Below are 13,635 nucleotides of genomic sequence, written 5' to 3' on the forward strand. Positions count from 1 at the left end.
AGGATTGGCTTTCCGTTCCTTCACATATCAGACAGATGATTACAACATTAAGCATGCGACTTAAAATCACGACTTTCCTTATTTTGTAGATAAGCCAGATAAACCAGCAGGACCAATTGTTGTGGAAGCTTTACTGAAGAATTCCGTGGTCATCAGCTGGAAACCACCTGAAGATGATGGAGGGGCCTTAGTAACAAATTATGTCGTAGAGAAAAGAGAAGCAAAAGAAGGCGCAGAGTGGCAGCTGGTGTCCTCAAGCATTTCCAGCACGACTTGTAGAATTGTCAACCTGACGGAAAATGCAGGATACTATTTCCGTGTCTTTGCCCAGAATACATTTGGAATCAGTGAAGCGCTGGAGGTTTCATCTGTTGTAGTCGTCAAGACTCCATTTGGTAAGTACCTTCCATAACCCACTTTCCTCTTTTGTCACAATCCAACAGTGCAAACCCAGCTTCATGTCCTGAAATCATTCTTCTTCACAGAAAAACCAGGCCCGCCAAGTAAACCAGTTGCATCTGCTGTGACAATCGATTCCTGTGTTGTGGCCTGGAAGCCCCCCGTCAGTGATGGTGGCTCCAAGATCAGGAATTACTACCTTGAGAAACGTGAAAAGAAGCAAAACAAATGGATTGCTGTGACAACCGAAGAAATTCACGAAACCGTCTATACTGCCACAAGTCTTATCGAAGGCCTTGAATATGAATTCCGAGTAAAATGTGAAAATCTAGGCGGTGAGAGTGAATGGAGTGACATTTCAGAACCAATCACTCCCAAATCTGATGTGCCAGTTCAGGCCCCACACTTCAAGGAAGAAATCAGAAACCTGAACGTGAGGTACAGAGGCCATGCCACATTCGTTTGCAAAGTCACCGGTCACCCTAAACCTATTGTAAAATGGTTCAGGCAAGGGAAAGAGATTTTGCCAGATGGCGAGAAGGTGAAGATTCAAGAGTTTAAGGGTGGGTATCACCAGCTGGTGATTACAGACGTAACCGATGAGGATGCCACGGTGTATCAAGTGAGAGCGACCAACCAAGGAGGATCTGTGTCCGGAAATGCCTCCTTAGATGTTGAAGGTAAATGAAGTGCTTTGATACTTCCAATTAGTCACTATTTGATCTTTTTTGTTTGTTTGTTAGTTTGTTTCATACAGGGTAAGCATACAGACTAAACAAAAAACTCTCTAGATCACATGTTTAGGATCTTTCCTTATGCTTCAAGCACTCCCTGTTGTTTTACAAGATAATTCTGCAGGCTACACCTTGCCCCCCTCCAGTGAGTTGGGTACTCGTTTTACCGACCTCGGAAGGATAGTAGGATGAGTCAACCTTGAGCCAGCTACCCAGGATACAACCCTGGGTCGTGAGCACAGTTTTAGCTGCAGTACAGCAGTTTATTCACTGCACCATGAGGCTTCTCATAATTATGCCTGTGTCCTCACAGTACTGGTAAGGTGGAAAGGTTTTGCTGAAACTTTTAGAAGAGCATAAAATAATAATTGGCCTTTGCACACTTGCATCTGAAAAAAAAAAAAATCAAGACCGTTACAGAAGGAAGCACTGCTAGCTAAGGATGTCAAGTGACCACTTGCTGTTTGCTCAGCTGCCTTTGCAACTGTGTGAAAAGAATTGAACACAAAGAATTAGCTCCAGATGCTACCCCAGGACATGGCAAATGCCTAAGCCTTTCTGAATCAATCTTCCGTTGTTTGCAAGCAGTTTCAAAATCTCTTAAAGCAAAAGTTTTTACTAATGTTATTATTAATTTTCCTTTGTCTTGTCTTGTCTTTTTTCCCCTCCAGTTCCTGCCAAGATTCACTTGCCTAAAAATCTGGAAGGCATGGGGGCTGTCCATGCTCTCCGTGGTGAAGTGGTTAGCATCAAAATCCCATTCAGTGGCAAGCCTGATCCAGTGATCACATGGCAGAAAGGACAAGATCTCATTGATACTAATGGTCACTACCAAGTTATTGTTACCCGTTCTTTCACATCTCTTGTTTTCCCGAATGGTGTGGACCGAAAAGATGCAGGTTTCTACATTGTCTGTGCTAAAAACAGATTTGGCATTGACCAGAAAACAGTTGAATTAGATGTGGCTGATGTCCCCGATCCACCAAGAGGACTGAAGGCCAGTGAGGTTTCGAGAGACTCAGTCAACTTAACGTGGAACGCTCCAGCTAACGATGGTGGAAGCAGGGTCACACACTATACCGTTGAGAAACGTGCTACTACAGCCGAGCGATGGATACGTGTTGGCCAAGCACGCGACACACGATACACTGTGGTGAACCTATTTGGCAAGACAAGCTACGTATTCCGTGTTATAGCAGAGAATAAATTTGGCCAAAGCCAGCCTTCTGAACCAACCGATCCTGTTATAACAAAGGAAGATAAGACTAGAACAGTAAATTATGATGAAGAAGTGGATGAGGCCAGAGAAGTCACCACAGCGAAGGCAGCTCACTCTTCAACCAAAGAACTCTATGACAGATACATGATTGCTGAAGAACTTGGGCGTGGCCAATTTGGAATTGCCCATCGGTGTGTTGAGACTGTTTCTAAGAAGACATACTTAGCCAAGTTTGTCAAAGTAAAAGGCGCTGACCAAGTTCTAGTAAAGAAAGAAATTTCCATCCTAAACATCGCTAGGCACAGAAATATCCTATATCTTCATGAATCATTTGAAAGTCTAGAAGAATTGATCATGATCTCGGAGTTCATTTCCGGAGTTGACATTTTCGAAAGACTTAATACCCCTGCATTTGAGTTTAATGAAAGAGAAATTGTAAGCTACGTACGTCAAGTATGTGAAGCACTTGAATTCCTACACAGTCACAGCATTGGGCACTTCGATATCAGGCCAGAGAACATTATTTACTTCACGAGAAGGAGCTCTGTAATTAAAATCATTGAGTTTGGTCAGGCAAGGCAGCTGAAACCTGGTGATAATTTCAGGCTCCAGTTCACTTCTCCTGAATATTATGGACCTGAGGTCCACCAGCACGATTTGGTCAGCACTGCCACTGATATGTGGTCACTTGGAACCTTAGTGTATGTACTTTTGAGTGGCCTGAATCCTTTCATTGCTGAAACAAACCAACAGACAATTGAAAACATCATCAATGCTGAATACAATTTTGATGACGAAGCATTCAAAGACATCAGTATCGAGGCCATGGATTTCATTGACCGCCTGCTAGTAAAAGAAAGGAAAGCTCGTATGACTGCTGCTGAAGCCCTTGAACATACTTGGCTGAAGCAAAGAACAGAAAAAACCAGCACTAAAGTAATCAAAACACTCAGACACAGACGTTATTACCAAACCTTGGTGAAGAAGGAATGGAACACAGTTGTCTCAGTAGCCCGTGTTGCATGGGGTGGTGCAATCCGGTCTCAGAGGGGTGTTACAGTGGCTAAAGTCAAAGTGGCATCCATTGAAATTGGACCTATTACTGGGCAGATCATGCATGTTGCTGGGGAAGAAGGTGGGCATGCCAAGTACGTCTGCAAGATTGAAAACTATGACTCATCCACAGAAGTGACCTGGTACTTTGGAGTCAGACAGCTGCAGCACAGTGAGAAATATGAAATCAGCTACCACGAAGGAGTGGCCACAATGTATGTCAAAGATATTGCTAAATCAGATGATGGCACCTACAGATGCAAAGTTGCAAATGACTATGGTGAAGACAGTTCCTATGCAGAGCTATTTGTTAAAGGTGTGAGAGAAGCTTCTGACTATTACAGATGCAGAACTGTTAGGAGAGTGAAGCGTCGTGTAGATACAATGAGACTTCTGGAAAAACCACCAGAATTTACTCTGCCTCTCTATAACCGTACTGCTTACGTGGGTGAAAATGTCAGGTTTGGGGTAACTATAACAGTTCATCCAGAACCTCGTGTAACGTGGTTCAGATCAGGTCAGAAGATCAAGCCAGGAGATGATGACAGAAAATATACCTTTGAATCTGACAAGGGTCTTTATCAGCTCCTCATCCATAACGTCAATGAAGATGATGACGCTGAATACACTGTGCTAGCACGCAACAAATATGGTGAGGACAGCTGCAAAGCGAAGTTAACTGTTGTTCATCATGCTCCTCCAGAGGAAACCACCTTGAGACCTATGTTTAAAAGACTGTTGGCAAATTCAGAATGCCAAGAAGGCCACAGTGTCTGCTTTGAGATAAGAGTATCTGGTATACCAAAACCAACACTAAAATGGGAGAAAGATGGCCAGCCTCTAGCAGCTAGCCCCAATATTGAAATTGTGCATGAAGGGTTAGATTACTACGCTTTGCACATCAGGGACACTCTACCAGAAGACAGTGGCTATTACAGAGTTACTGCGACAAACAGTGCTGGTTCCACAAGCTGCCAAGCTTATTTGAAAGTGGAACGCTTGAGATATGTCAAGCGTGAATACGAGACTGTAGAAGAGCGGGAAAAGCTTGTACGGAAGAGAATTGACAAGACAGCGAGAATGGCAGAAATTCTTTCTCGAACAGAAGCTGTTCCACTGACACAAGTAGCACAGGAAGCTCTGAGGCAGGCGGCCATCATGTATAAACCAGCTGTAAGCACCAAGACGGTCAAAGGGGAGTTTGAACTTAAAGCGGAAGAAGTAAAAGAAGAAAAGAGACTTCGGATGCCATACGAGATCCCAGAGCCTCGCAGACGTGCGGCCACTGCTCTTGAAGAAGATCAGAACATCAAGTTGTTTGTGCCTATGTCAGACATGAAGTGGTACAAGAAGCTGAGAGATCAATACGAAATGCCAGGGAAACTGGACAGAATTGTTCAGAAGCGGCCTAAGCGCATTCGACTTTCCAGATGGGAACAATTCTATGTGATGCCACTGCCCCGCATTACTGATCAATATAAGCCTAAGTGGCGCATACCTAAACTGTCGCAAGATGATCTTGAGATAGTGAGGCCAGCACGCCGGCGTACTCCATCTCCTGATTATGAGTTTTATTACAGGCCAAGGAGGCGATCACTGAGTGACCTGTCAGATGAAGAGCTGCTCCTGCCAGTTGATGACTATTTAGCCATGAAGAGAACGGAAGAAGAAAGACTGAGACTTGAAGAAGAACTGGAGTTAGGCTTTTCCGCATCACCCCCAAGCAGAAGCCCTCCACGCTTTGAACTGTCTTCCCTTCGTTACTCAGCCGCAGATGCCCAAGTCACCGCAGACGAATCCAAGAGAAGGGAGCTGAAATATGCAACCTATCATATCCCGTCTAAAGAAGAAACCAGTGCGACGTATGCCGAACTCCGACAACGCCACGACAGGGCGGTCTATAGACCAACAAAACAAAAGGAGAGGATTCTGTCTGAGAAAGAGGATGAAGAACTCCTACGTCCGGTTACTACAAGCCAGAGACTCTCCGAATACAAGAGCGAGCTCGAGTATATGTCACAGGAAGAAAAGAGCCGAATGAGAAGAAGGAGAGAAAGAGAAGTAACTGAGATAATATCAAAGGAGGAAGAAGAGGAAATGGAAATGATGAGACACGTTCACAGGGAAATTTCGCCTCCCTCAAGATTGTTAAGAAGAAGACGTTCTCTTTCTCCAACTTACATTGAACTGATGCGCCCTGTGTCTGAATTAGTCCGACCTCGCTCACACCCTGTGGAAGAACCTGAGAGAAGGTCACCTACGCCAGAAAGAACTCGGCCACGCTCACCAAGTCCAGTGTCCAGTGAGAGATCTCTGTCTCGATTTGAAAGGACAGCAAGATTTGATATCTTCTCCAGATACGAGTCTATGAAAGCTGCTTTGAAAACTCAAAAAACAATGGAAAGGAAATACGAAGTTCTGACTCAAGAACCTTTCACCCTGGATCATGCCCCACGCATCACTCTAAGAATGCGCTCCCATCGTGTACCATGTGGCACCAACACAAGATTCATTTTGAATGTCCAGTCCAAACCAACTGCTGATGTGAAATGGTATCATAACGGTATTGAAATCCAAGAAAGCCATAAGATACATTTCACTAATACTAGTGGTGTACTAACCTTGGAGATCCTCGACTGCCATATTGATGACAGTGGTACATACCGTGTTGTGTGCACAAACTATAAAGGAGAATGTTCTGACTATGCCACCTTAGAAGTTACGGGAGGAGAGTACACAACATATACCTCCAGACGTAGAGATGAGGAAGTACTCAGATCCGTTATTCCTGACTTGACAAGGACTGAGGCGTATGCAGTCTCCTCATTTAAGAAAGTCTCTGCAACAGAAGCCAGTTCTTCCGTAAGAGAAGTCAAGTCAGAACTGACAGAAACAAGAGAATCGTTGTCATCCTATGAACATCACGCTTCTGCTGAGAAGAAAGTCAGTGCCTCAGAGGAAAGGTCACTTGAAGAAAGAGCTACACGCCACAAGTTTAAAACTACCCTGCCGGCTAAAATATTAACAAAACCACGGTCAATCACTGTTTCTGAAGGAGAGACGGCAAGGTTTACCTGCGACACCGATGGTGAGCCCACACCCACAGTGACGTGGATGCGTGCAGGGCAAATGGTTGTTTCCTCTGGGCGCTACCAAGTGACACGTACACAGTATAAATCTACCTTTGAGATTTTGTCTGTCCAGAGCTCGGATGAAGGAAGTTACACGGTTGTGGTAGAAAATTCAGAAGGCAGGGAGGAAGCCCGCTTCAGCTTGACTGTACAAAGAAAAAGGGTTCCAGAAAAAGCAATCACATCACCCCCAAGAGTCAAATCTCCCGAGCCGCGCGTGAAGTCCCCAGACAGAGTGAAATCTCCCAAGCGGGTAAAGTCCCCTGAACCATCTCCTGCCCCTTCCAAAGCTAAATCGACAACTGCAGGGAAGACACCGCCGGCAGAGACCGCAGACTTGCAAGTCATTGCTCCTCCTAAGATAAAACAGCAACTGAAGCTGGAAGCTTCTAGTGATAAAATAAAGCTATTCTGTTCAGTTGAAAGCAGTGTTTTAGGTGTCCGAGAAGTCGCCTGGTACAAAGATGGGAAGAAATTAAAAGAAGACGGGCACTTCAGATTTCATTACGCAGCTGATGGAACATATGAGCTGAAGATCCATGACCTCAAGGAATCTGACCAAGGGGAATATACGTGTGAGATTCTTGGAGAAGGTGGCACCTCAAAAACCAATTTTCAGTTTGTTGGCCAAACTTTTAAAAGTGCATACTCTCAGGTATCGAGCTTGACCAAAACTCAAAAAGCGGAAACAGTTGAAGTATCTACCCAGAAAAAGTCTGCAGTGACTTCCCAAGAAAAGGTTGTGGTCCAAGAGGAATCTGTTAAAAAGTCTCTGGCTTCGGAAGACATTAAAAAATCTTATGCTGAAGTTAAATCTACTACCACTAAAGAGAGTGTGACTGAAGGTCAACGGGCTACCCTTAAAGCCAGTATTCCTGGTGCTTCTGATGTAAAATGGCTGCTGAATGGAATTGTGCTAACTAACTCTGAAGACTATCGATATGGTGTGTCAGGAACTGATCATACTCTGACTATCAAAAAAGTTACCCGTCGTGATGAAGGAATACTTACCTGTGAAGGAAAGACTGAGCAGGGCATTGTCAAATGCCACTTCGAAATGAGTATCTCAGAAGACCGTTCAAAGGTCCCAGCCTTTGTAACACAGCCTAGATCTCAAAACATTGATGAAGGACAAGATGTGTTGCTTACCTGCGAGGTCTCTGGAGACCCTTCTCCTGAAATCGAGTGGTTTAAGGATAACCAACCAGTAAGTAATAATGGATATTAGCCTTAAATATATGTATTTGCCAGCTTTGGTTATGCTTGATCTTAATGAACTCTGTTTTTCTGGTATCAGATTGCTCTCACATCCAACATCCGAATAAATCGTTCCAAGAATGTTTATTCTCTATCGATTAATAATGCTGCAGTGAGTGACAGTGGAAAATACACAGTAAAAGCAAAAAATTACCACGGGCAGTGCTCTGCAACAGCATCCTTGACAGTCCTACGTAAGTTTTTTTTCTTTAAATCTTTCATGCATGTGAGTAGGACTTAATAGAATGTGATAAAACTGATGGATCATGCTGATTTTTTTACAAGAACCCAAAGTGCAATAGATTTTATGATTACAAGATATTGAATTTAACCTATATTATATCGTTTAAAATATTTCTTGCCAGCTCAGTGCTACAGAAAGCCTTGAATATTCTAACTTACTGTTTTGTTAATAACCCCTTGGATTGCCTTAATGGATCAGTGCTTAATAAAGTCTCAAAACAATTAATTTCCAAAATAATATTCTTCTGAATTTTAAAAAAGTTGCATTGAACTGCTTAGACACAGCCGAGACCATCTCAATTCCTGGACCAAGGGGTTGTTCTGTGTTTTGCTATATGTATATGTATTGTATGTACATGTTTAAGGAAAACTGTAGAGGTATTTATTACATTTTGGAGCAGATAATGGGTTCAATTGTAGATAACAAGCACAGAAAAATGGGGACCCAGACTCAACTGGGCGGCCTCTTTGTTGGCAAAATGGCGGTCCCGGGCTGGCATGGGGGGCAGAGAAAGGCTGAGCCAACATGGCAGCAACCATGTGGCTTCAGCTCAGCACTGGGGGCAACGGAGAGGGAGAGTTCCCCCTGATGGCTCCTTTTTGGTCAGAAAAGAAGGGAGTCCCCTGCCAGCTTTGCATTGGCTGGCAGGGGAATGCCAAGGTAGACTGCAGGACAGCCGTTTTCACTCTGGTCCACCTTCTCAGCATAAAATGGGAGCTTCAGCCAGCCTGTGGGTCACCAGCTTTTTCCCCCTCCACCCCCCACCCCCATCCCGCTCCATGTTCTACGGTAGTGGGGTGGTGTACTAATTACTGTTAACTCAGTTATGGGTTGTACAAGTTGGTAATTTTGCTGTCCTGGTTGGTGATGGAGGCATTGAAGTGGAGTGTGAGGGTGGCAAGCATGATCCAGTTCACCCGGGATGGTAATCTCCCTGTACAAGGAGATGAGAGCAAGCCTGACCTGGCTTGGGGGCCTGTTGTCATGGCCCTCCCCCCAGATGGTGGGGAACCATGGAGTAATGTATGCCTGTGTGTTCTCCAGAGGACGACCACTCCCGATGGAACCTTCAGCATCTGTGAAGTGGATGATGGTGGGCATCGGGGAGCTTTCGGGACTAATGCTAGGCCAGGGACTGGTGCTGTAACCAATAATGTTGTGGCCTTTTGCTCTCCAAAGACCTGTATGTTGTATTCTTCGCATGTAAGGTCAGACAGCCTGGGACCTGCTACGCAATAGGCTCGCAACAACAACACCATTCAAGAGGGCTTTATCTTATTTCTCCAAAATTCTTTGGACAGCTAAATCCAAAGTCAGTTAGACTCAGTGAAATCAATGGGATGTAATAAGTAGTGAATAACATGTCATGTTGATTTCAATGGGGTATTCTAGTTAAGGCTAACATTGGAGTTAAATCAAAGGAGAAGGAAAATTTGGGACAGTCAGCATCGCTAACAAGAAGCAATTTTAAGTAAAATATATACTATTGCTTCATTATCCGTGATTGAAAAATACATATTACCAATTCAGTTTTCCTTAAACAGAATACTAGTCTCCTCTTTTTTTTTCCCCATAAAGTCAATGTGATGTCATTGGTTTTTCCATCTATGTTTGCTATGCTCCACAGCTCTAATTGAAGAACCTCCAAGAGAGGTAGTGTTGAGGACAAGTGGTGATGCAAGCATGCAGGAAGGTTTCTCTTCGCAGTCATTTCAAATGTCCGCTTCTAAACAAGAAGCTTCGTTCAGCAGTAGCCGCATGAGTGAAATGAAATTTGAAAGCATGTCTGCCAAAAGCATGTCCTCCATGAAAGAATCCTTTGTAGAGATGAGTTCCACCAGTGTAATGGGGAAATCTAGTCTGACCCAACTGGAGAGTTCAACTAGTAGAATGATTAAATCGGGTTTGAGAGGTGAGCAATACAATTATCTGTAGAGCTAGAGAAATCCCCACAATATTCTGGATGTGTAGAATAATTACTATCACAGTGGAATTGGAATTTTCAATAAGAACTAATTTTCTGTTTTTCCCCCCATTACTTTGCAAAGGAATACCACCCAAAATTGAAGCTCTTCCAAACGACATCTCCATTGAGGAAGGAAAGGTTCTCACTGTGTCCTGTGCCTTCTCTGGGGAACCTGCTCCTGAAATAAGATGGTCCTGTAAAGGCAGAGACATTTCCAGTCAGGCTGGTAGATTCCATGTTGAAACCAGTGAAGATTTAACCACGCTTATCATCATGGATGTTCAAAAGAATGACGGGGGACTTTACACACTGGATTTAGAAAATGAGTTTGGCACCGACTCTGCCACTGTGAATATTAATATTCGATCAATTTAGAAGGCTAAACCTATTTTATTTACACTTGACTTTTGGCAAGTGGCTCATATGAACTGAAATAATGGATCTGTAAATATATATTTTTAAAAGATATTTTTATACCTACCTGAACCAGACAAAGTCCAAGGAAATACACTGTGACTTATAGTCATTAATGTCTGACTTTAAAACAATTTTTAAATTGACATGTACATACTGTATATAGCCGAAGATAACGGTTATGAAGTTTTGTACCATTTATTTTATGACATGTTAAAATGTAACTTTTGGAACAGTTGGTAGGAGAAAGTTTCTTAGGGAACGAATACCCTGCTCAACATTTAACTAATATTTGTGCCTCAACAAATGTTGATGTCTAAGAATGCCTCAACAGGTAGAGAGGCTCCCTGTTGAAGACTTATTTACCTACACCTAAGAGATGATGCTGTGCACGTCTTCTCTAAACGTGCACGAATTTTAATTTGAATCGGAGACATAAGGCATTGGTGAGGTTTGCATATACCCTCCTGTAAGCCACACTTTAACGTCTTATGTGTTGTCTGATCAATGGCAAACTATCTTTTGTTCGTGACTCACAATACTTGGAACAAAGTGCAACGGCCAGCATTTTGTTCGCCACCTGTTGATGTGCTGCTTCTGACACAATGACTGCCCGAATATCTTTATTTCAAAAGTAACATCACCTGGCCATCCCTCAATTCACGAAGTTATTCGGGTGCTCAAGTGCAGAAGCAGTACTAACTCTTGGAGGTTCCTAGAATGCAGTGATTGTGTGGTAGCATTAGGGTTTTGCTAGATACTGTCAACTCCGGGCAACTAAGCTTTGAACTGCAGTTGAAGAAAAGTTAAAACTGCTGTTAGAACATCACATTTTGCCCTGAACTTACAAATTATGTAGGTTAGTTTCTGTAGTAGTAAACTGTACCATTAGCTGTTTTGTTGAACCTCCTTGAGATAGTATTGTTCATTTGAAATAAAGCATGCTACCTGCACTTCACCCTGTTTGTCTTCTCGTTATTTGATGTCTTCTTTCCATCTCCATCCTCACTCTCAGTCTTTCTGTATACCTCTTCTACCTTCTCTATTTGAGCCAAGAACCAAAAAAAAAAAAAACACCAATATATCATGATAGCATCTGTTGCTATGATAAATTTAGAACTCCCATTTTTCATAGGAAAAGATTGACATGATATGTGGAGCAAGGTGGTCCAGCTAACCAGAAGGCAGAGCTCTGCTACCTTTGAAGCTATAAACGATGAGGGAGAATGCTGGTCCTCTTTTTCACTGAATACCCTATATGAAGTCTAATTGATAAGCACATTGAAAATAGAAGTAGAAATAGCTGTAGTACCGTACAGAAAAGAAGGCCTGCAAGTCACCAGCATGTTTGAGGTAATTATTTAATACTGCATTTTTTTAAAAAAAATGCAACTACTGTGTGTGATTTGCAGAAAGAACTCACACATTGTGTTATAGCATGGAATGATTTAATTCCGAGCAGAGTTACTGAAACCATCTGAGACCTATATGGTGAAAGATAAATCCGTTGACCTGCCTCGCCCATTTTAAAAGGATTTCCCCCAAAAAAGGGACTGAAGACTGTGGCATTTTAAAGACTAATAAATTTCTTTCAGTGTCAGCTTTTGTGAATCAAATGCCACCTGTTTAGACCCTGTGTGCCTACATGTCATACACTGTTTGTCCCCCTCTACCATCCAATTAATTTTGCCAACAAGCGGGGAAAGACTAATGTGGCAACTTCTTTGGGAAGTGCCTTTTGAAAAGAGAATTAGTGTCAAAGCAGTTCTGTGACAGAGAAAAGCTTAGCAAATAATTACTGTCACCCACTGTTCTGATCTATACCTTGTGAACAATTACTTGGATTAAGGTTGCCAGCTTACCACTGCCTGAGATTTCAGGGCCAAAAACTGATGGAGGAAAAAGCTTTGTGATGTCATGGGGTGGGTCCTTGTGTAATAAAGGCAGAATTATTTGTGTAAACTACCTTCTGAACCAGTGGCTCCCAACCTTTTTTCACCAGATGTTCTTGGACTTCAACTCCCAAAATGTTTTAGTCCAAGAACATCAGGAGACCCAAGATTGGGAACCACATGTCTAAACAAATATGTGCACTACACTTCTGTAAAAACAAAACAAAAAATCTTGAAGCTGAGTTAATGCACCCTGGTGCATGTTAGGAGTGGGAAGAAGGTGGGTGCTCTGGTGTTAAACGTCACCACACATGAAAATAAACAAATCACTTTATCCTCCTCCAGTGCCACTTGCCTTGACATTTGTCACCTTGCCTCGAGGCCAAGAAAAGGATAGCAAGTCTCCAAGGCTTTTGTTTCTGCCCTGAAACCTGGCCACACTAATTCAGATGGCTTGAACAAGCCGTGAAGTTAAGGCCTGGAGCAGAAAATGTGTGGGACGGTAGCAAAACAAAACAAAATTTGCCTTGTTCTATATGGAATAGAATCTGTTCTTTGTGGGACTGCATGCTTCCTAATGCAGAGCTGGGCTTGTGGGTTTCTAGACATGGTTGGATTAATTCCCATAATTCTTCACTACCAGCTATGTCAGGGACAGCTCCTCTGAATCAAATATTTGGAAAGACACTGGTGCCTGCCTCTGCCCTAAAGAACATGTCCGGTCGGAGCTGATCTTACTTCCAGCTTTGCGGATTAAGACACAAGTAGTGTCAACAATTTGAAGGAAATGCAGTTGCTGATATGTCTTCTGAATCAAGCTAACCACAGTTAACTATGAACCACTATTTTCCAAACACCATTACTGCAACTGCTTTTAAAGACCACTACTATAATGGCAAGAGGAGAAGGGGACGACAGAGGATGAGATGGTTGGACAGTGTCATCAAAGCAACCAACATGAATCTGACCCAACTCCGGGAGGCAGTGGAAGACAGAAGGGCCTGGTGCGCTCTGGTCCATGGGGTCACGAAGAGTCGGACACGACTAAACAACAACTATAATATTTTTAATTAGATGAGGCTTCCAGGAGAAATGCTTTTGGCCAAGACCAGATAGTGGGAGAGTATATCTCAACAATACGTAAACACCTCTGGTTACTAGGCTATTCTGAGCACACCTTTACCTTTTAAGTCCTGTGTGGCTTCAGTTCAAGGTATCAAAAGGAAAGCCAACCTTAGTTTCACCTCTGCTATTGCATGGCCATAATAGCAGAAGATCCTTCTCCAGGTACAACTTATAACAGGAAGTACGGGATGGCTGCTGATG

The 13,635-nt window shown here is 43.0% G+C and overlaps 1 protein-coding gene across 1 annotated transcript in view; it reads left to right on the forward strand.

Annotated features, from left to right (window-relative positions):
- Positions 1-11,375, forward strand: part of LOC110084610 (titin) — a 299,695-nt gene extending 288,320 nt beyond the window's left edge. The window contains exons 307-312 of the mRNA XM_078386905.1: positions 90-395; positions 486-1,079; positions 1,805-7,743; positions 7,834-7,987; positions 9,665-9,949; positions 10,086-11,375. Coding sequence (XP_078243031.1) covers positions 90-395; positions 486-1,079; positions 1,805-7,743; positions 7,834-7,987; positions 9,665-9,949; positions 10,086-10,378 — 7,571 coding nt within the window. The 3' untranslated portion in view covers positions 10,379-11,375. The remainder of the gene's footprint in view (positions 1-89; positions 396-485; positions 1,080-1,804; positions 7,744-7,833; positions 7,988-9,664; positions 9,950-10,085) is intronic.
- Positions 11,376-13,635: the final 2,260 nt, after the last annotated feature.

Source organism: Pogona vitticeps, chromosome 1, assembly GCF_051106095.1.
Source record: "Pogona vitticeps strain Pit_001003342236 chromosome 1, PviZW2.1, whole genome shotgun sequence".
In the NCBI taxonomy this organism is placed as follows: Eukaryota; Metazoa; Chordata; class Lepidosauria; order Squamata; family Agamidae; genus Pogona; species Pogona vitticeps.